This window comes from Terrapene carolina, unplaced genomic scaffold, assembly GCF_002925995.2.
Source record: "Terrapene carolina triunguis isolate 2854851 unplaced genomic scaffold, T_m_triunguis-2.0 Scaffold782, whole genome shotgun sequence".
Taxonomy (NCBI): domain Eukaryota; kingdom Metazoa; phylum Chordata; order Testudines; family Emydidae; genus Terrapene; species Terrapene triunguis.
The window spans coordinates 633479-653874 of record NW_020665133.1 but is presented as its reverse complement, the minus strand read 5'-3'; the positions used below and the strand labels follow the sequence as shown (position 1 = coordinate 653874).

At 53.2% G+C, this 20396-nt stretch overlaps 1 protein-coding gene across 1 annotated transcript in view; it reads right to left on the bottom strand.

Moving 5' to 3' along the window:
• The window catches only part of CASTOR1 (cytosolic arginine sensor for mTORC1 subunit 1), a 45919-nt gene extending 25865 nt beyond the window's left edge, over positions 1-20054 (bottom strand). Inside the window, exons 1-2 of the mRNA XM_024197878.2 lie at positions 19920-20054; positions 17897-17967 (exon numbers count right to left, since the gene is read on the bottom strand). Of these exons, the coding sequence (XP_024053646.1) occupies positions 17897-17967; positions 19920-20032 (184 nt within the window). The 5' untranslated portion in view covers positions 20033-20054. The remainder of the gene's footprint in view (positions 1-17896; positions 17968-19919) is intronic.
• Positions 20055-20396: the final 342 nt, after the last annotated feature.

Sequence of the window (20396 nt, the reverse complement as noted above, 5' to 3'; positions counted from 1 at the left end):
GTTCATGTGGAGTGGGAAGGTATGGAAAGTGATTTACTGGTGGGAATGCTCGAAGATATCCCTGCAGACATGTTGCTGGGAAATGATTTTTTCAGCAAAATTAGGGCTGTTAGTGTGGTAACTCGCAGCATGAAGAAAAGCTGTGAGGGGGCTCCTAGAAGGGGAGGCTGTTCCAGCTGATGACTGTAGGTCTGATGCAACTGAACAACTAACACATCCTGCCCCAGGGAACATGGGGGTGGGGGACTCGGAGGGAGTCCCCAAGAATGGGGCGGGGACCTTGGAACCCACAGGGGAGGTGGGGGAGGGTCCCATTGACACCACAGTGCAGGGAGGCAGGATGCTTCCAAATAGGGGAAGGCAGAACCAAGCCTTTGCCCTGCTGAAGACAACAGGCTCCCAGGGGAGGGGGCAGGGGAGATGCATCCCGGTCTCAGGGCACTGACTGCTATCTCAAGGGTTGTCTGTCAGGAATTTGCAGCTAGACAAAGGGCGGACCCCTCCCTTGAGAGTATATGAAAGTGTATCTCGGAGGAAACTCCAGGAAAGGGGGGGGGGGGGGAAGAGAAGTTTTTTTGTTTTGTTTTGTTTTTATTTTTTTTTTGGAAGAGGTTGGGAAATTGTATAGGGAGGCCCCTGTAGGGAAAAACCGGGTCCCAGTCAACCCTATAAGCAGTTGGTTGTACCCAGCCAACACTGGGAGGAATTAGTGCTGTTAGTGCATGACAGTCCCTTTGCTGGTCACTTGGGGGTACAGAGGACGTATGACAGGCTGAGGAGGAATTTCTACTGGCCAGGGATACAGAACGATGTGAGGGATTATTGTAGGACTTGTGCAGCGTGTCAGGAGAGGAAGAGAAACCGGGGGAGTCCCCAGAAGGCTCTGCTGCATCCCCTGCCAGTCATCCAGGAGGCGTTCCAAAGAGTGGAAATGGACATAGTGGGCCCTATGCCACGCCCCATGTGGAGAGGGAACAAATATATCTTAGTGGTAGTAGACTTTGCCACTCGGTATCCCGAGGCAATTGCGCTAACAGATGCTGAAACAGTGGCAAGAGCCCTGCTCACCATATTCAGCAGAGTGGGCTTCCCTAAGGAGATTTTGTCTGATTGGGAGGCAAATTTTATGTCGCAGTTGTTCAATAAGCTATGGAAGGTGTGTGGAGTCAAACATCCCCTTCATTACTGTGGGTCAGTCTGCACAGCCCTCCGAACCAGGCCAGGGACTGTTCTGCATCTACACAGGCTGTTCAACACTGCCCCACAGCCATGGTACTGTGTGAACAGGCCTGTGCTAAGCAGCCAGCCAAGTGTCCCTTGAGAAGGGCCAGGACAGGAGCCATCAGCACTTAGGAGAGAGAACCAGGCAGCTCAGCACTCTCCCCTCAGAGCAAGCAGGGCTCCCAGGCCCATGAGCCAACAAAAGCAAATGCTCCACGGCACTAGCTACAGCAGAGTTTTAACCCCAGCCAGCTCCATGGCATCTAGGCTCTAGAGACACCTGCCCCTCGGCCCCTCCAGCAGGATGGACCCTGCCATCCAAGAGCCCCCATTAGCAAGAGGTGCCAAGACTGCTCCCACACCCTGCCACCTTTCCTGCCTCAGGATGCTCCCTGGGGCTGGCGTTCCTGCCAGTGCACTTCCTGCCCAGCTACAGCATTTCCACCAGGAAGCCAGGCCCTGCAGTCCAGCTGTGCAGAGCCTGGGTCCAAGGCAGCTCAGCTGAAGTGTGGGAGATGAAAGCAAGACAGCCTCGGAGCCAGTCAAGAGTAGGGAGGTGTGGCAGAAGCCATGAGGCTGCTGCAACAAGTACAGAGACCCAACTGCAGCTGCTGCCTGGGCAACATATGAACCTTCCCCACAGCAGCTAGTAACATTCCACTTACGCAGCCATTCGTTGTGCCAAGCCTCACCAGCTGTAGGCACTATGCAAGCAGGCCAGGACACCTCTCAAGGAACCAATGTAGGCAACAGCTGCCTTGGATGGGGACTTACTGTTTCCACGCTGCAGTATAACACATGCTGACTGGTGACAGAGCTTGCTAGTTCCAGGACAGAGCCCTGTCCCTTTGCTGGTGCATACCTCTCCCTGCACAAGAGAGCTAACACAGGAACAGTCTCCATGGCACCAAAAGAATTTCCTGCTTAGCTTGTATTCAGTGCTGTATGTTTATGCAGTACCTGAAGGGCAAATGCCACATAGGTAGAGGCAGACTGGGGAGGTGGGGCTGCAGTCAATATCAGTAGGGAGAGATGGTTCACTCACTCAGATGGTATTGGGGGACCCAGCTTGAGACAGGCCAAGGAAGGTGTGCACCGATCCACATTGGGATGGGCCCAGTTCCAGGCCACAGCAGGGATCGGTTTGGGTTGGGTGAAGTTATGCCAGGAGCCAGATGACAAGGTTTTGGTCAGATCTTAGGCCGAAGGAGTGGGTTTGGATATGGCTTTTCAAATCCCGTATCGCATTTGTTTTATCTCACATCTAGCTTCCATTCAGCCTGCTGCAATCCCCAGCATGCCTAGCTCTGACATCAGAAACCAGAAGACCTGTTATTTGCATGGCCTTATGCATATTGTGTTTTTTTCACTGGTGTCAGTTGTCAAGTCTCTCACCATTACTGCAGCAGAGCCCTGTTGTAAAGGCATAAGCTCAGGTTAACACCCACTAGCAGTTCTCATCAGGATGAGCACACAGAAAGCTTCTTGACTTGGATAGGCAAAGCAGAACAGCCAAAGGCAGCCAGCTAGAGTGGGTTCAGACAGGCAGCTTAGTGCGAAGGCAGGACAGATGGTTGTTAAGGCACTGTCTGTAGCTGGCCCTTCCTCAAGCTGTGCACTCCTCCCCCTCTGCAAAAGAAAGGGGAGAAATCCTCTTTCCCATGAAAGCAAAGGGACTGACAGCGTTTACGTCTGTCAGTATTTCAGGCCAGAATTACAATAGTAACAGCCGCGATCCAGCAATCGGTGTTACTACACCCTGACTTGCCCTTGCCTGCACATCTGCTTTGCACTGCACCAGGTGCTGGATCAGAGCCATTCCCTAGTGCAGGTAAGGCCTTACTGCTCCAAAAATCAGCATGAGCGGGGCAGGAGCCAAAAACGGAAGGGCCTCTAGTGCACCTGTCCCCAGGTACCTCAGGAGCTAATGGACAATTCAGAGCCAGTGAGATGGATAATTCTCAAACCAGGACCAAAGCCAGAGCCCTCTGTATTTACAAGCTATGAACTCCTTGACGAACATTGAAGTGTGAGGTCCTTTCCCAGAATTCAAAGCAATTTAATCTCAACCCTTCTGATTGGAAGGGCAGACGGGGAAAGAAAGAATCATTAAGTGACTTGCTCAAGGCCACAGCAAGTTGCTGGCAGCACTGGGAGTAGAAGCTAGCACCCACCCCTCCTAGTCCTGTGCTCTCACTACTAGACAACACTCCCCCACAGATGAAAAGGTTTCTTAATTCAGCCAAAAGACTTGTCTGCATTAGGATTTTAGCCATCAGTGTAGCTGTCCCTTAGCACAGACCCACAGCATTAGGATAAGCTGCACCAGGTGCAAGTCACAGCTTATACGGGGCACCGCATTTAGGGCTTGTCTAGACTAGCACTTTACAGCACTGCAACTTTCTCCCCTGAGCGCTGCAAGTTTCAGCACTGTAAAGTGCCAGTGTTGACAGCGCTCCCAGCGCTGGGAGCTATTCCCCTCGTGGAGGTGGGGTTTTTTTAAAATAGAGCTCTCCCAGCGCTATGCCATGACTACACAGCCATGTTAAAGCGCTGCCACAGCCAGCGCTTTAACGTTGCTAGTGAAAACATGCCCTTACACTGGTGCAGCTTCACCAGGTCTGAAAATCCCAGTGTAGAAAAGGCCAGAGTGAAAGCTCATATTGGCATTTGTAATTACAGTCTAAAGCCCCCGTTACACTGAAACAGGATAGAGTCATTAGCTTTCATGTGCTGCTATCTGAGTAACGATCATATAAATAAGCCTAAAGGGGCCTTGGGCACCTGAGATCCAATTACACATCAAAAGAAGAGGCTAACTCTGCAGAACCCACATCAGGGGCTCTGCTAATAAAATGCATCTCAAAACAAAGAACAATTGCAACCTCAACCAACTGGAGCTATGCCCCAGGCTCTATCACTAACTCCAGCTTGTTTATCCAGGCTCTGGGAAAGAGCAGTGGTTTGTTATAAATCTAGGGGGAATACACAGGAAGATGTGTACAGGGGCGGCAGGTTTGTATAAGTTTCAGTAGTGCCCAGAACAGGTCCAAGTGCCACACACACACACACACACACACACACACACACACACACACACAGTAAGCCAATATACAGTAACTCCTCACTTAAAGTCATCCCAGTTAACGTTGTTTACCGTTGCTGATCAATTATTAGAGAACATGCTTGTTTAAAGTTGCCCAATGCTCCCTTAGAGTGTTTGGCAGCCGCCTGCTTTGTCCACTGCTTGCAGAAAGAGCAGCCCGTTGGAGCTAGCTGGTGGGGGCTTGGAACCAATGTGTTAACCCTTGAGGGGTCAGCCGAGTGTTAGTTCATCATTTAGCAGTAAGGCATTCCCTGGGAAATATCCCACCCTCTTCCAACCCCTGACTTCACCACCTCAACCAAGCTTCACAATCATCATTGCTGTGTACAGTATTAAATTGTTTAAAACATACTCTGTGTGTGTGTGTCTATATATAAATAAATAAATAAATAAATAAATAAAGAGAGAGAGAGAGTCAGTCTTGTCTGGCAAAAAAAAATTCCCTGGAACCTAACCCCCCTATTTACATTAATTTTTACGGGGAAATTGGATTCGCTTAACATCATTTCACTTAAAGTAGCATTTTTCAGGAACATAACTACAACATTAAGTGAGGAATTACTGTATATTTTTAAAAATGTAAAAAATGTGATGGCTCTGGGGTGGGGCTGATGTTGATGGGTTTGGGGTGTGGGAGGGGGCTCAAGGCTAGGGCAGAGGGTTGGGTTGCAGGGGATGAGGGCTCTGGATGAGGAGTTTGGGGTGCAGACAGGCTGCCCTAGGGCAAGAGCCAGAGAGGAGTGCAGCAGCGAGCCCCCCGGGGGGGGCCCCCCCCCCCCCCCCCCCCCCCCCCCCAACATCCCCCCTGCACCACACTTGCCTCGCACCACTGCCACTGCACATGCTCCTAGCGCCCCTCTCAGGTACTGGAAGCCCCCTCGCCTCCCCTGCAGTGGGTGCCAGAGGGGGGGGCTGCCATCACATGTGCACCTCCTCCCCTGCTGCTGCCCCTTGTCCAGCCTGGGGCAGGAGCGATGACTGCAGGCGGGGGCCCCCCCCGTGCTGGTGGAGGGTCCCATTGGAAAATGAAAGGGTCTAAGGGGGAAGGGCATGCTCAGAGTCAGTCTGCCCTGGCAGTATGGATGGGGGACCCTGCGGCTGCAGTTGATGCAGGGAGGCAGCATGGAGCTGCAGGGGAGACAGGGACACTTCTCTCCAGGGGCCCGGGGAGGTGCACGGAGGCAGCAAATGGGAGCCAGGGGACACTCGGGGGAGGTGCGCAGGGGCAGCAGGCAGGGCTGGGGGAGAGACCCGGCCCCGAACACTGGTGGAGCTGGGCCCCCGGGCCCTGAATATTGCTGGAGCCCGGGCACCATGAGCCCATATAAAACTCACTGCCTATGGATGTGTCACATGGGTACAGTGCCCCATATAGACCTTATTCTGGTATCAGAATGGCTTTTGGTTTAGCTTAAGCCTCTTTCCAAGCGACAAATTAAACCAAAACATCTCTTATTCCAGAGCAAGAGTATCTACATGGAGGGGGGAGGGGTTATACAGGTAGAGCTCACTTTAAATGTACATTTTGGCTTATGGTGAAAAAATCCCCCTTGTAGACAAGGCAGTTCAAACACTGGCTACAGCATTCCCTTTCACCGCCAACTTATGTTGAAGTTTGCATCTTTGAAGTTACAAACCCCTTGGGAATGGAGGTTGTTGGAACTCTGAACAAAACGTCGTAAACTTTTTTGAAAGAACCATAACTGAATGTTGACTTAATACAGCTAATTACTCCTGAGGTCCCTTCCAACCCTGATACTCTATGATTCTAAACCAGGAGGAGGGGTAACCTGCCATATACTCCTGAAGTGGGGATGGGGGTCAAGTGAGCACCAGAGCTTAGTCCCCATGTCACAGCATTCCACACCATGTAGCATGAGCACAAATGACAACAGCAGAGCAGCCTCTGTGGGCTTGTCCCCCCTCCTTCCACTCCCATGACACAGCCTGTTAAAACTGCAGCAGAAGCTGCTCTGGGACTTGGATGTGGGGGAGGATGGGCCTAGGGAACATGGAGAGGAGCCCAGCCACCCCAGAGGACTGCAGCTTTGAAGCCTCTTGGAAGGTGCTTATTTGCCTTTGAGCTACAGAGCTAGTGCTGCATAAGGGATCCACCCCAAATCACATTGGGGTGGAACAGCTGAGCTGAATGAAGAGGTTGATGAGAACCCAGGCCCTTGACCTGCATTTAACACATGCCCTCCAACCCAAAATAGCAGGCTCAATAGGTGGGCAACAACCCAGAATTGGCTGACCAGTACTCAATAGAGAACAGTAACGTATCACTCTTTAGATTCTTTTATCCAGGCACCCTTTCCCTGAATGCAGGCTAAAAGGCCTGTCTTCGCTGGAGTCATTAGTATAAGTTAGGGCTAGTCTACACTGGCGACGCTAAAGTGCTGCCCCGGCAGCACTTTAACGTGCCCTGTGTGGTTGCGGCACACCAGTGCTCTTTAAATAAATAAATAAATCAAACAAAACAACCCATCTCCATGAGGGGTGTAGGTCCCAGCACTGGTGCATTGTCTACACTAGCGCTTTACAGTGCTGAAACTTGCTGTGCTCGGGGATGTTTTTTCACACCCGAGTGAGAAAGTTGCAGCGCTGTAAATTGCCAGTGTAGACAAGCCCTAGAGCTGCATGTCCTTGCTAGTCAATACCCTTCCCTTTCTGTTGCTCTCTCTCTCTCTCTCCACTACAGATTATTTGCTTCCTTGCCCTTCCTGGTCTTTCTCCAGTCTCCCTAGCCACTCCTGGGCTACTGCAGCTGGAGAAGCTCCTCATGCAGACTATCAGTAAGATTTCCCCAGGCATAAGTGCAGAAGTGGCATCAGAACTGGGCTCAGCCTCTTGGAGGGGAAAGCAAGAGTCTCATCATAGCATTGCAAGCTGGACTGTGTCTAGCCCCATCCCTCTCCCACAAACACCCCCATCAAGGCCTGATCCTAGACGGGTCTTTGTTGCACCAACTCCAGTCACCCTGGTGCACCGTGTCCCACCAATAAAGCCCTTGAAGTTGTGCAGTCCCGTAGCACAGGCAGAATCTGAAGTGCAGTAACCATGCGCTCAGCTGCCCTGGCTCCACTCTCTCAGCTGTGGATGTCAGACATTCCCCTGGCAGTCACCAGCATGAGACACTGGCAGGTACAAGAGAGGACTTAGGCAGGACTGGGTTAGAGCAGCAAGGGTGCAGCCGCCCCCATAGTAACCTCAGGCATATCTCGGAGAGAGGGACCTCTCCTGCGTTTAGCGCCCCTCCTCCTTCTCCTGCTCCCCAGTGATCAGGCACATCTATACTCCCACAGTGGTGCAGAGCAGGTAGCCCTCCCCCTCAGGAAGAGGGGGATGTAATGAATGGAGGGTTCCTTAACTCAGCTCCGAGCATTCAGCCAAGCCCACCTGGATGGGATCCAGGAACTAATTACACAAAAGCTGCCTTTGTGGGCATCAGCCAGGCATCCTTGTTGCTTCCTTCCTGCCCCCTCTGCCCCTTCCCAAGGAGCAAAGATCCTGGTTGTGATTCTCTCCCAGCTAGGTTCTGGGAATATCTGTTGTGCATCTGGGACCCCAGCTTCTTCAATGCATTGGGGACCCAGCTAACTGGTCTCTGTATCATTTGACATGAGGAAAAGCCATCTAATTGCAAAATCTGCTTCTCTTGAGAGGCTGAGGGCTGCCAAAGCCAAGTAGCTGCAAAATACTTTGGTAGGTACCTGGTGACATTTCCCCTGCTTCCAAAGCAGCATTCCAGATGCAGGCCCCACATTACAAAACACTCTCCTCCCTGACACCCGGAGGCTTGAGTGACAACAGGTTTCCCCGTAAAGACTGAAAATGCAGCTCCCACGGAGATGGGAACCTGACCAAGAAAATTATTCTGCTACAGCCTGGCTCTCACCTGCCCAAGGTTAACAGAGCTCCTCCGTCAGAGCCAAAGGCCAACTACAAGCCTTCACTAGGGGGAACAGAACTGCTGAGCCATGCCATCTGGGAGAGCAGTGACTAGCAGGGTCAGCCAGGGGCTGGGACTGCCAAGGTCAGCAATGGATGCAGGCTTTGTAAGGGTGAGATGTTCTCCAGCTTGACCAAGTGAGCTGGTCTGGCTAAACCATGCAGAAGGAGTGTGGGATAAAGACCTTCAGTGATGGAGGGGTCAAGCTGTAACTTTGCATCAAGAGCAGCATCAGGGTTAGCAGTGAAGCTCTAATTGTAACTGAGCTGAGAATAGAAACATCATGCCTAAGAACTCAAGATATTGCATCAGACCAGGGGAAGGGGAGCAGTGTGATGGATCTCAGCAATGCAGTTAGACAGTGAATAGACGGGGCAACTCAAGTGGTGATGGGAAGGGAGAAAACAATTTAGTTACTTCTTGATGCAGGGCTCCTTAAGCAGCAAAAGAAACATCAAAGCTGAGCTCTCCTAACGGATCAGAGATTGCTTGTCTGACTACAGCTAACCTAAAGGAGTACAATATAAAAGCCTTGGTGGATCAAATTCAGTCCAGACCTTCTTGGGGTTTCTCCAAGACAATAACTGTTAGTGATAGACCAGAGATTCTCAAACTGTGGTCCACAGATAGTTCCCTCTAAGGTGCGCATCTGGGCGGCTGCACACAAGAGAATGAAGGGCCACCCACCTAATTAGTGGAGCTGCGCAGGTGTGGCGCCACTAATTAGATGCCTGGACCCTGGAGAAGATGCACATGTAAGGTGAGGTGGCGGCCTTGGGGGGGGGAAAAAGGGGTAGGTGGGAGGGGGCAGTGGAGCGAGAAGAGGGGGTGGAGGGGAATTTGGGACGTGCAGCACTGTGGCGGCCAAAAGACAACTTTCCCCTGCTCCGGGGCTGCGGCTGCTGGGGAGAGATGGCCCTCCTTCCCAACCCCAGCTTGGGGGTTGCTGCGGCAGGAGAGAGAGGGCACATCCATTGCATTAGAAAGGCAAGACTACTGATATTAAAATATGGGTTGTGCGCTTTTATTTGTAGAACAAAAAAGTTTATTATTATTAATTATTATTAAGGGTTTTTTTTTTTAAACTATAGTGCTTTTATCCAAAGTGCTTTACAATAGTTAGCTAACGGTGCAAACAACATTTGGAAAGATCATTAAGTCATCCGCCAAGACCCTCTGCAATTTTCAAGTGGTCTGAGAACCACTGTGATAGACCAAACCAAGCAAGGAAGTGTTTGGGCAAAAACATCAGGAATCTGCACTGTCATCACTGATTCCAGACCACTGTTTAAAAAACACTTACTGGTTTTGAAGACCTTTGTACTGTCCCAGAGCACTGTAGCCATGGCAGGCTGAGCAATACTAGACCCTAAAAGTCACAATGCCAAACATCATGCTCTCCCACCCCCACATCCATTTCTAACATGGCAGTAAGCAGCAGATCTGATGTGAATTTTCTGCCACTGGAAACCTGATTCTTAAATGGGACAGCTATCCCACAGTGATTTCTAGCTCCAGCAAAGACAGAGGCTGCTAAAATCATGGCAAAGCTTAAGTGATGGGGGAAAACAAGCTATTAAAGAGAATGAGACTCAATCATCGGATTCAAGTTTAGAAAAAACATTGCACAGCATTCAACCCTAATCCTGATGGGTTGTGAGATGGTCAGAACTGTCACAGGTCTTTACTCAACACTGGTACAGGATGCACTCTAGCAAATCCCAGACTGATGTTCAACATCCTCCTCAATCCCTCATGTACAGAGAACCCTTGAGGGAGATAGTCACCCAACTTCAAAGGAGGCTTAAGGACAACCACTTCAAACCCTGTTAGTCCCTTCTTTAAACAGCTGTTTGGCTTGACATCTCAATGGAGAGGGCTGGTATCCATGGTACAGAGCAAGGTGAGCGTGTAACACAGACATGCCCAGGCACACCTAGGCCCGTTGCCCTGTGTGTGACTACCTCAGTATTTCACTGAAGGGTGCTGGGGAGGGTTCTGCTGAAAGCCAACATCTAGCTGATTGCCTTGGTTACTGTGATGTGTGATTGGAAAATAATTGGAATTCTGTAACACACAGGAGATTTGGTTTAACAACAGTTAAAGTGAAACTTAGCCCTGAGACCTGCCTTGCCTCAGGTGAGCACAGACCTCCATTAAGCCTGCCCTACATTCATCATTCGGACCATGCAGGCTTAGGGTGGCCACTCTCACCTTTCTGGAACACCAGACATTCAGTACTTCTGGGCATGGCATGACCCCCATGCTGTGACGCCACACACACTGCATGTGAGATCACACCACCCAGGGGTGCCATTTGGAGGAGCACACCGCTTCACTCCCACGAGCATGACCTTGTATGCATGGTATATTCAAGGTCACACTGGTCAGGGCAGAGCACACATTCACTAGGGTGTCCCCGTTGGTCTCAGTATCGGATTGGGGACAAGCCCCCCAGAAGAGCACCGTTCAGTCGATAACCAGACGAACGGCCTCTCCACGCAGGCATGAAGATTTACAAAGACAAAAGAACCCCCAAGAAACATTTCTGACTAGGGACCCCCCGGGGTATGAGACAACAGTGTGTAACTGTGCAGGAGAAGAGAGCACAAGATTTTATCCATTACGAAGGAGATTCTGCCAGCAGGGGTGTCTCATGAAAGGTGGATCCCAGCTTTCTGGACTGGGCAAGAACTGTCAGAACCAAGCCTTGGGTGAGAAATACCTTAGGCAGGAAAGTAACTTGATTACTACCCGGATCGGCGGGTAGTAATCGATCTATCGGGGATAGACGTGGTAAATCGATCCCCAAACGCGCTCCCCGTCGACTCCGGAATGCCACCAGGGCGAGAGGCGGAAGCGGAGTTGATGGGGAGCCGCGGCCGTCAATCCTGCGCCGCGAGAACGCGAGGTAAGTCGATCTAAAATACGTCGACTTCAGCTACACTATTCTCGTAGCTGACGTTGTGTATCTTAGATCGATCCCCCACACAGTGTAGACCAGCCCCAAGTATAGGTGCTTTATGGTTTTCTTCTACCTGTAACCTTGTTTCCAAACCCTTATATCTGAATCTGCTGGGTCCCCGCAACAGGCCCGGGGGATTCGGGCCCGGGCGCCAGAGCTGCAGCCGCCGAGCGCCATGGCCACTTCCTCCGGCCGCGGCAGTGGGAGCTGCAGCAGCGGCTGCTCCTGAGTCCCGCTGCCCAGGTGGGGAGAACAGCCGCCGCCTGGCCCCGCGGGCCGCCCCCCTACTCTCCCTCCAGGTACTGCCCATCTGAGTCCTGCCTGCACTTGGGGCCAGGCCGGACTCTCACTTACCCCAGCCCCGCGCTCCCCCTGCGTCTCCGGGGTCTCCCTCCAGTGCTTGCGGAGGGAGGAGGGGGTTGTTTTTTTGCTCTGCCACCGTTTTTTTTTTGCTCCGCCCTGCCGTGTCCCGATATTTGACCTGGGTGATCTGGTCACCCTGTCTCCAGCCAGCCCCGCCCTGCCTCCAGCCCTGCTCTCCCTGCCCACACCAGCCCGTCTCCAGCCAGCCCCACACCCCCTGCCCGCAGCCAGCCCCACACCCCCTGCCCGCAGCCAGCCCTGCACCCCTTGCCCTGCCTGCAGCCAGACCCTACCTCCAGTCAGCCCCTGCCCTGCCACCAGCCAGCCCCATGTCCAGTGGTGCCCTGCAGTTCCCAGGGCAGTAACCCTACACACCTGCTTCAATGAGGGGGACAGGGAGCAGCTGGGACCCACACATGTGCACACCTAGGGTGACCAGACAGCAAGAGTGAAAAATCAGGACGGAGGTGGGGCAGTAACAGGATCCTATATAAGAAAAAGACCCCAAAATCAGGACTGTCCCTATAAAATCGGGACATCTGGTCACCCTAGCACACCCCCAGGGAGTGGTGGGGACCCACACATGTGAAATGGAGCTCATTTCTAGTTCAGGCCCATCTTTTAAAAAAACAAAAAACAAAAAAAACAAAAAAAACTTTAGGTAGGGTTAACATACGTCCGTATTTTCCCGGACATGTCAGGCTTTTTGGTTCTTTTTGGACGTATGGTAACCCTATTGGTACAAAAAATACATACTGTGGCACATCCCTTAAATCTGAACTTTTTATAGGGAACCGGTTGCTAAGAAATGAAAGGCTTTTTTTTTTTAAACTTTTTTTTTTTAGTCATCCCTGCCAGGGCCCCCCCAAAAATGTTCGAATTGGGCCCCGCACTTCCTAAAGCCGGCCCTGCCACCAAGGCGCTTTTGCTCTGTTGAAGTTACAGCTCAGGATGACGAGGTAGCAATTCAGCGGGGTCCAGAATGCTGCTCTCAGATCTATTGTTCTACATTTCCTGCCCTCCCCAGTGTTAGCGTGTCCTATGTATAAATATGTATCAATGAACAATGCATTAAAAACAGCTTTTAAGTGACTGGTTGTTACAGTACAACTCACAATAGGGACCTAGCTGTGAAGCTCTGTGTTCACAGCCCAAAACGATTTCACTGAATTACTTTCCACCCCCTGCCCTGAAGGCAGAGATTCCAAATTGGCCTGAGCAAGGCAAGGCAGCTTGTAATGGATTAGAAGCTAAGTGACCACCAGATCCTCAGCTAAAATAGAAAGACCAGTGCCCACTGATAGATCCACCAGACCCAATCTAGTGCCATGCTGCAGCTGGGGGAAGCAGGGAACTTGAGTTCAGCTTTCAGGTCAGTGACACCTCCTGGGCCAGATCCAACAAGATAAGACATTCATTTTATTCTCTGCCAGCCTGTGCTGTCCTGCAACAGGAAGACACAGGAGTGGGAAGTTGGAAAACACACCCAGATTGGCAAGCACAAATCAGAGGCCTCGTTCTCCAAGCATACATGCACACCATGTGCAAGAGAGGGCTATGTTAGCCTGGGTTAGCTTTAGGCTGCATCATGCATATAGCTGGCATGAGTCGTGCAGATATACAGCACACGCAGTTCCCAGTGATAAGGTCCCTTCCCAACTCCTCTGACAAGCACTGAGTGAGAGGCAGAAATCTATATATAGGAATGAACTCCCTACCACCTCCACCATATTTTGGTGTGGGAGACAAGGGAACCCTACAAAAATAAACTGAAGGGACTTGGATTTGTGCTTGCTAGTATAATATGCTAACTGAAAAGGAATGGAAGCATCTCTTTCTGGTCCTAGTTTCACCAGCACAGAACCGGTATGTCGCAGACAGAGTGCCAGTGAGGGGCTTGGTGCTGCAGAGCATCCTCATCAGGTTACAGCAGTGGTTTTCAAACTTTTTTTCTGGCGACCCAGTTGAAGAAAATTGTTGATGCCCATGACCCAACGGAGCTGGGGAGGGGTGTGGGAGGGGCTCAGGACTGGGACAGAGGGTTAGGATCAGGGCCGGTGCAAGGATATTTTGTGCCCTAGGCGAAACTTCCACCTTGCGCGCCCCCTCCGATGTCCAGCCCCCACCTTCCTATGGCCAAGTTCCCCCCAGGGGCCCAGATGTTCACAAAGTGCAGGGAGCACGGGGGGGGGCTGCAACGAGGGGGTCATATGGGGGCTCTTCCAGGAGGTGAAGGTGGCAGAGGGGGGGGTGCATGGGATTGTTGCAGGGGATGGAGGTGGTGGGGGTGTAGTGGCAGGGAAGAGATTGCACAGAGGCAAAAGGGGCTTGTTGCAGGGGGTACAGTGGCAGGGAGGGAGCGGCACAAGGGAGAAGTGGACAGGAGGGGGTTGTTGCAAGGGGCTGGCAGGCGGGGGTTTGTCTGTGCCCTGGGTTGTTGCAGGGGGGTGAAGGTGGCACGGAGGGGTTTGCACAAGGGAGGAGTGGGCAGAAGGGAGATGGCAGGTGGAGGGGGGGGTTCCGAGGTTGATGCAGGGGTGAAGGTGACCGTGGTGGCTGGGAAGGGGGGATTGTTGGGTGGAGGTTGCCCAGAGGCAAAAGTGGCAGGAGAGGATGGGTTGTTGGGGCATGGGGTGCACAGGGGAAAAGGTAGCTGGTCGGTGGGTGTTGGAGGGGGTGGCGCTGGCTGGGGGACAGGTGCCTGGGTTGCTCCCACATACACCATTCCCCAGGCCAGGGACTGGACCTGCCCACTCCCCGGCGCTCTGCGGGCCTGTACGGCTCCCTGCGGCCCGGCTAGGTACCTTGCAGGAGGAGACGACACCCAGCTTCTCCTCCCGAAGAGCAGAGCGCAGCTGCGCCTTCTTCCCCATGCCGCGGGCCGAGCCGGGCTCTCCGCTGCCCCCGGGGCTCTCAGCGGCAGTACAGGCAGCCAGACCCCTGCGCCCAATCCTGCTGCTGCCGCTGAGAGCCCCGGGGTGGCAGGGAGCCCGACTCGGCCCGTGGCACAGGGAAGAAGGCGCAGCTGCTAGCGCTAGACCCTCCCCTTCCCCGCTCCGCCGCTGGCTGCTCCCCCGGGGAGAGGGGCTGCTCGCGCTGCAGGCAGCCCCTCTGGAACTGGGAAGCAGCGGCAGCCTTGTGCTCCGCTGTTTAAAATATATATATTTGGGGCACTGCTTTTTGGCGCTCCCAACCACTTGGCGCCCTAAGCGGCCGCCTAGTCTGCCTAGTGGTTGCACCGGCCCTGGTTGGGATGTAGGGGTGGGGCCAGGGATGAAGGGTTTGGCCTGCAGGAGGGGGCTCCAGGTTTGAGGGGCTCAGGAATGGGACAGTGGGTTGGGGTGCAGGAGGGGGGTCAAGGCTCTGGGCTGGGGGTGCAGGTTCTGGAGTGGGGCCAGGGATGAGGGATTTGGGTGGAGGAAGGGGCTCTGGGTTTGGTGGGGCTCAGGCAGGGGATTGGTATGTGGGGTTGGGTATTGGGCTTACCTTGGGCAGCTCCCGGTCAGCGGGGGTGCTAAGGCAGGCTTCCTGCCTGTCCTGGCAACACAGACCGCACTACACCCCGGAAGCAGCCAGCAGCAGGCCCGGCTCCTAGGGGAACTGGCCAATGGCAGTGCAGAGCCAGTGCTTGGGGCGGGGGCAGCGCACAGAGCCCCGTGGCCCCCCCACCTAGGAGCCGGACCTGCTGCTGGCTGCTTCCGGGGCGCAGCGCAGTGTCAGAACAGATAGGGACTAGCCTGCCTCTGCTGGGCAGCACCGCCGATAGGACTTTTAACAGCGCGGTCGACGGTGCTGACCAGAGCCGCCATGACCCAGTGTCTTACAGTCCGCAACCCAGTACTTGATTGCAACCCGCAGTTTGGAAATCACTGGGTTAGAGTATGGACAACCCTGTACCGAATGGTGAATTGATTACAGTGGGGGAGGTCTAGGCTGGATATTAGGAAACACTATTTCACCAGGAGGGTGGTGAAGCACTGGAATGGGTTACCTAGGGAGGTGGCGGAATCTCCTTCCTTTTAGGTTTTTAAGGCCCGGCTTGACAAAGCCCTGGCTGGGATGATTTAGTTGGTGTTGGTCCTGCTTTGAGCAGGGGATTGGACTAGATAACCACCTGAGGTCTCTTCCAACCCTGATAGTCTATGATTAAACCAAATGACCAAACTGCATCTTGGTCATTTATTTTATGCAGCCTGTCTGGCAACAAAGGTACAGAACCACCAACATTTACCTACTAAATCTATCGTCTCTCTGCTTCATTGAAGACTCCCTGAACTCACCTCCTGCCTGCTAAATTCCCTCTCAACTACATGGCTGTGCAGCTGCCTATTAAGCCCCGGATAGGGACCTGCCCTGGACTTGCCATGGCGGGGGAGGGGGTGCCCCTCCCCAGGCCCCAACCCAGCCCTGACACAGACCTGCCGTGGCCTGGGGAGAGGCGCCTCTCCCCCCCCAGCCCAGGTGCTGCTGCAGGGAGAGAGGTGGGGGGGGGTCCTCTCTCCCCCATCATAGCCCCTGGGGCAGCTTGCACCCCAAACCCCTCATCCCCAGCCCCACCTCAGAGCCCACACCGCCAACTGGAGCCCTCACTCACCCACACCCCAATCCTCTGCCCCAGCCAAGCCCCCCTCTCACACGCCAAACCCCTCGGCCCCACCCCCACCACATGAAATTTTGTTATGTGCAGCAAAATAGAGGTGATGTGTCACACAACACCTCCATATTGGTGCACATAATTTATTCTGCACATGGGTGGGAAAAATTAGAGGGAACACTGCCTGCCTGGCTTACTGCTACAGTTTTAAAGAAACAATACATGTATCCTCTTCCAGCCTTAGTTTATCTAGATTACTACAATGTAATGAAGCAATATCAGTAATTTGGAATAGTAAGTCTTAGCAAATGTCTACAAGCAGCTGTGGTAGCAGCAACAACTCAAGCAACCAGAGTTTATTTTCACTTGAGTTCTACTGTATGCCAGGGCAATGGATTCTTCCTAACAGTGGAGGAGCAACGAAGCTCTGTTCCCACCATGGCCCTGCTCTCCCCCAACCCCCACCCCCACGCCCTGTCCCCCCCAAGCAAGCCGGAAGCCAGAGCTGGGCCAGGAAGCACTGGCCCCTCCACCTACCTGGAGTGGGAGGGCCTGGGAGCAGACCCTGGCCATGTCCCCATTCCCAGGGGTCCCCCGCCCAGGGTGGGGTGGGTGTGTCTCTCCCCACAGCTGCCTACATGGCTCTTACTCCAACCCGGCTCCGGCGTGGCTGGGGGGCAGGGACTCGGGGGCCAAAATGCCACAGGCAGGCCATGGCCCTCCACCCGGGAGCCATGGACCCTCCACCTGCCCTGGGCGGGGGGGGCCTGGGGACACGGGCTAAGGGCTGCTCTCATGACCCCCACCGCAGGCAAGTGGAGAGTCCACGGCTCCCCACAGCTGCCTGGGCTGCTCTTATGCAGGCCAGGCTTCAGCTTCCAGCCTGACTGTGGGGTGGGGCCTCAGGGAGAAAGTTGGGGCAGGAGGCTGGGCCCATGGCAAAAAGTCCACAGGGCAGGCCCATCCACTTTCAAAAGTGGTGGGGCCATGGCCCCTTGCCCCCCCCCCCCGCTGTATACTGCACCATCTATAAAGCATTAAGTTGTCACACCTTCTTGTCTCTAGAAGTACACTTGGCAAGACCACATCACCAACACTTCCCTGGCCTCTATAGGCCAGCTGGCAAGGTTCCATGGTGAATGTGGCAGCAGCAGCACATCACAGGCTAGGACGGCATTGAGCAGGAGCCACAACTCCAGAAGTAGAAGTATGGCCAGTTTTGAGAACCCCACCAGATGTGGAAAAGCCTCACCCTCACATATCCAGGTTATGAGGGGCATTCAAGCTCATTACACTGAAGCTGGTTGATATTTGCATTTCCTCTTTAAATACCAAAGTGCATCTAGCAAGCAACATGATAACAAGTACTCATCTAGTATTAACATGTACAGACAGCTACAGGGCACCCAATGCACATCTACATGAGCATTCATAACATGGATCGAGGCACACATTATACTGATAGACCTGTATTAAGCCTAAAGCCAGTAACAGCAACGGGGCTCTACAGAAAAATCTACCCTATGTCCTGCAGTTGCCCTCTGACGTAGGGTTTTCAAAGCAGCAAAGAGAAACAATGGGCCTGAACAGCATTTGAATGGCAATGAAACAGGAAGCATGCTAATGCCAGAACTGGGGAAAGCATTGTGTCTCCATGAATTGCAGCTTCAGCATGAGAGAGTTGTCACACGGTACCTTTAAAGCCTTCTTCATCCAGCATAATGGTGTAGTCCTCGGGAGTCTCTGTCAAGCTGAAGAACTTGCACCTACCAACACATAATTGAATGTAATGCGCACACTGAAAGATTTTCCAGTACTGGTTCACTTGCCACAGGCAGAGCAATTCCTCTCAGGTAAGGATAGTTAAGGTACTTTTCCATGGACCTGTATGCTTGCCTCACCCACCATTTCCCCTCTGCAAACTGGAAGGAACCATCTACACTACACAGCCACATTTAAGCACTGTTGTGAAACACAGCAGTGGCCCAACAGGATTAGAAACACTCATGTTTCACAACAGTGCTTAGACAGGACCGGTTTCCTTCCATCCAATCATGTTTAGTACTGCAAGATTACTGGCTTTGATTTTTAAAGATGCATCCAGTCTTTGAGGAGGGAGACCCAGGCTATAGCATGTTTTTATAAACCCCTCCTCATTATTATCTACAGTAGGACTTGAAAGCATTAGCACTGTTCTAGCAAGAATCAACATCAAACATGACTCTAGCTAACATGACTACTCTCTGGCATAGAGTGATGCCCACAGACAGCACCACATCCAAGGGCAGCTGGGATGTTTCAGTGGATTCGGGGTGAGAGGGAATGGTTTTAAAGAGCACACCTGAATTCAGAAGCACACTTCTCAGTGGAGAGAAGACACGCAGCAACAGAGTTAAGTGTTCTCATGAAGGGAGCTAGGGCTCTCTGAGCCTGGGGCAATTTCATTCACAGACACCCAACAGATGGACCTGGGTTTTGTAGGCATATCAGGACAGGGGAAATCCCGCAGCTGCTGACTCACAAGGAAATTTGATGCAAGCCAGAGACGCAACAAGCATGGCAACAAACAGCTGCCCGGTGCCAACATTCACTTGTGTTAGGAGTGAGCAAGACCCAACTTGGAGTGAGCACAAAGCGGACTTATCCATGATTGTGTGTGAAAGTGTCAGGTAAGCGAGGCTGTGCGTGCCAGACAATCAGCTTCCAAATATACTAGGCATTTTTGCACAGGTTAAAGTTCTATTTTACATCAGTACTCGTTATGCTAAAGTTCCAGAGCACCAGCCCATGAACAAGAATGTGCAAAGAGCAATCTAGCACAGGAGTGTGCATAGTTGTGAAAGCATCTTGTATTATATGACCCAAAAAAGCTTTTCATACTCACACTTCTAACGTGTGCCTACCCTGGGAATGTGGGAGAAAGAAAATGTCTGAATGTCATGGTCTCCATATTAAAGGAAGACAGGACTCCCTTCACCCTGGCCCAGTTTCATCTCATCATAGAAGCTGCCTACCAAAGCAACATGTACTCCAGCAAGCCATCTCCACACATACAGCCTGCTACGCACTGCATCCCACCTCACCCTGCAAGCAAAGCAACCATTCTCCCATAATTTGCCCCAATCCAACCCATTATCCATGCCCACCCACCCCCCTCAATCGTGGCCCCGACATCTAGCTAAAGCTCATCCACCTGGGATCCTTCAATTACAGTTCACTCCCATTAGCGCCTACCACAATCAGAAAGAGGGAGCAGGATGCCCAGAGAGGATTGAAGGTATCCATCTCCCCCCATATCCATTATCTACTACCCTGACTCACTGGGGGCACACAGCTTCGCACCCCAAATTAACCAATCCTCCTAACCCCTCTCACTCTCATCCCCTCCCCCGACACGACACCAGTATCTCCTTCTCTCCCTGACCCCACCACATGTTTCACAGACCAAGGGCTTTCACCGCCCCCGCCGTCCATCACCCCTCCTCACATACAAAGGGCGGCCCGTAGGCCCATACACATCCCCAGGGACTCTGCAGTTTGGAAAGGAAGTGAGAGACTGAACTTGGGCCACTAGCTCTTCCATCAGCTGCCCCACAGCCATGCTCACCTGCTCTGCTCCCGGCCGGCCCACTGCCCCCCCTCCCCGTGCCAAGCCGGGGCCCTCTGACCCTCCAGCCCCCAACACGCCAGGGCAAGGCAGGCTCCCTCCGCCCGGTACCTGCTGCGGCGGGGCAGGAGCAGCAGCTTGAGGAGCGGGTGCGTGTAGAGCCAGAGGCCGCGGCGGGCGAGGCTCAGCACCCGCACGCGATGCTCCAGGATCTGCAGATCCATGGCGGAGCCGCTCCGGAGCAGGCACGGGAAGAGACACAGCTATAAACGGGCCGCGGCCCCAGCCCGCCCCGCCCCGGATCCTCCCCTGGGCCGGCCTCGGGGAGGCGGGGGAGCGGGCGCACAGCGAGGGCACCCAGCGCTAAGCCGCGCCTCTCCCAGGCCCGGACTCTGAGCCGGCCCGGCTCCGGTTCCAGTGGATCTGTGGGTGAGCCCGGGAATTGGGAACTGGCTCCAACCCATTAGCCTCAGCCAAGAACCGGGCCCACAACCACAGGGACCGCAACGTTAGATTCAGCTCCTGAACCCGAGCCAGGGCCGAGCCCTCCCCTGATTCCAACCCAGAGCTGAGCCTACAGGGACCCCA